Below are 2,720 nucleotides of genomic sequence, written 5' to 3'. Positions count from 1 at the left end.
ATCACAAAACCAAATGTAGTTGGTTGCAGTGTTGCATGGCTAGAAAACATTAAAATAAACTCTTTCGCATGAATGTATTTTTCAATTCCCAGGGGAACTGGTAGATTATTTTTCAGCAACGATGATAACAACGAGGGTTCCGCGCGTGTATGTGTGTGTGTGGCGGCTGCTCCGATGTTTCAAGCGGAACCGTGGCATCACTCTCCTCCTGATGGGTTCCCTTCTGGCCTAAGGTGCACAAACAGGCTCTTGGTGACACCGTTAATCAGCGCTTTCATGATAAACGAAGTTAGCTTTATCACAACAGCGACAACATGCTCCAATCGCTGTTCAATCATAACTGAGTGGGTTTACGAGCGGCGCTCGCTTATATACCGATTGGTGATTTCATTAGCCTGTTTTGAAAGCAATTTTAAGACTATTGAAACAAGTTTTTGGATGAAAAAGTAACAAGTATATAACGCGTAGACATTTTATCTTTCGAATGAAGTGTTTATCATACCATTTCGTTCAGTTGTTTAGGAGCTATTAACGCTCAAAATCTCGGTCTCCGGCGTAACGCTTTCGTTTTCGAAACTTTGATTTTACACCCCTGTATAGAAATGAAAGACGTAGTTCTACGTCAAAATATTTGGGGAATACCAAGCATCTTGAATGTATTACTGGAATATTATAAGTTATTTAGATTTAGGTCAACTAGGATTGCATTTGCGCTAATATTGATCATAATGAAGCATGTTTTCGAGGTTGTTGGTATTAACAAAAAGAGTTTATTTCGCTTGTTTAGTCATCAAGAAAGTAAATGTCGTTCTGGAGTGTTGTAAGTGATTAGGCTTCGCTTACCAGTAGCAAAAATTCCTCCACTAAGAGTGACAGTTGCGCTTCTCTCGAGCATGAGAAAGTAACGCAACTTTTTTTGAGGCCAGTAATATTAACCAAAGCGTTTCTTTTGAGAATAGCGCAAATTGATGAGAAGTATTTGTATTCCTATTAGCTTCAAGCCACCAATGTATGGTTCTGTATGCATGCTATGGCGAACGCTTGTTTGGCGCTTGGTTTATGTTGTACGAACGATGCCTAGAGGTTCGATTTCTTTGAGGCAACACTAAATAACATGTAGCATGATATTTGATACTTGCAAGTGTTGTCATTGTTGTTGTTTCCATTCGGTGCCAAAGATATATTGATGTAGTTATGATATATGGAATAATGATGCTGGTGTAACATGTATATAATCGACTGTAGCCGAGTTTATGTCAATTGCGAAAAAGGTCACCGGAATAGCGTTCGAGGTAAATTTTCAATGCATTGACATGAAATAAATTGCGATATATGATCAGCTAGTGTATTGTTCTGCAAGGGCAAGAATGAATCATCAATCAATTATCGTCAACAGATTCTACAATGAAAAACCATTTCAAAGATTATTCTACTATGCAGTTGTTTCGAAAATTTCACAGCATTATAGAATAATATCCGAAGAATATCCGAATAAAATAACAGCGTAGTTCTACGTCAACAATGCGGTCGTATCTTGGACACAACCTCCTATAATTTTTTTCGATTATAAACAGTATACGATTATATACAGTTGAAAGAAATTGGAAACTGTACATGATCGAATCCATCCTGCATTGAGGAATGAACTACAACTGCAGTATTTCGAAATGTTATGCTTGATAAGAAGTTATTTGAATCGACTAACTGGTGCGTGAAGGTGGGAATTTTCTCAACATGATGAAAAACAGTGTGGTTATATTCATATTAAATTAAACAGTTCGTTTCGCTTTATTTCACGACTATCGATGATTCGTTTACCTAGGTGCGAAGTAAGGGGCGACAGTCCAAAGATATGTGAGACGGATGAAATCTTGAGACATATTTACAACAGATGCGCGTCAAATTGTGCTACTATTTGACAAAGTAATCCACCAGAAGGGTCACTTTGTGCTGGTTAAGGGTTTCCGGTTTGTGTGTTTGTGCTTACTTCTTGCCGCTCAGCCGGGCGATGGCAGCGTTCAAAGCGTCCAAGCTGAAGTTGGGGTCATCCCGTGGTGGGTTGGAGCGAATCAGCTCGAGAGTGCGGAGAACATGAGCTGGGGCTGGACCTTCGACGGGCAGATGAGCACCCTGGGGCTGGAATCCGTTGCCATCAGCGACATAGTTCACCGAGTACTGAACACCATCCTGGCCGGTGAAGGAATAGCTTCCCTGGGCGGATTGGCCTCCAATACCACTCTCCTGGGCAGCAATCCCGTTGCTGGTTTCGTACCGGTACTGGTACGAACCATCCGGATTGATGACGGTATCCTGGGCCAGAACTTGGGCTTGAGCGTCCTGTGGGTTTTGGGCGGCGGCCACTGCTACCAGGGCGGAGATGACGATCTGTCGAATGGAAAGGGAAAGTGTCAGTGACGATTTGAGGGTGCTATTATCGATTGTCTTTTCACTATTAGATAATGATTGTTCATTAATAACGCGCTTGGGTGCAAATCACAAGAAACATATAATCACTCAACAAACAAATGCAACGAATTTCATTTCGCGTTTGTTTTTCGTTTTTCAGGAAACCTGTTAATAGATTTGGTTGGAGGCCGAATTTTTTACGAAACAGCTTGGAGGAGCACTATATTTACACCTTTAATTAACACTCAGCATGAATTACTGCACGCAAATCACATTAGCTTTTCGGTGCTCTATTGTTCCCCGAACGGAGGTCA

The 2,720-nt window shown here is 41.0% G+C and overlaps 1 protein-coding gene across 1 annotated transcript in view; it reads right to left on the bottom strand.

Moving 5' to 3' along the window:
• Window positions 1–1,753: 1,753 nt before the first annotated feature.
• The window catches only part of LOC129770201 (cuticle protein CP14.6-like), a 1,222-nt gene continuing 255 nt past the window's right edge, over window positions 1,754–2,720 (bottom strand). Inside the window, exon 2 of the mRNA XM_055772890.1 lies at window positions 1,754–2,385. Coding sequence (XP_055628865.1) covers window positions 1,984–2,385 — 402 coding nt within the window. The 3' untranslated portion in view covers window positions 1,754–1,983. The remainder of the gene's footprint in view (window positions 2,386–2,720) is intronic.

Source organism: Toxorhynchites rutilus, chromosome 2 (assembly GCF_029784135.1).
Source record: "Toxorhynchites rutilus septentrionalis strain SRP chromosome 2, ASM2978413v1, whole genome shotgun sequence".
Taxonomy (NCBI): domain Eukaryota; kingdom Metazoa; phylum Arthropoda; class Insecta; order Diptera; family Culicidae; genus Toxorhynchites; species Toxorhynchites rutilus.
Note: the sequence above shows the minus strand (reverse complement) of the source record. Positions and strands in the feature narration are given on the sequence as shown.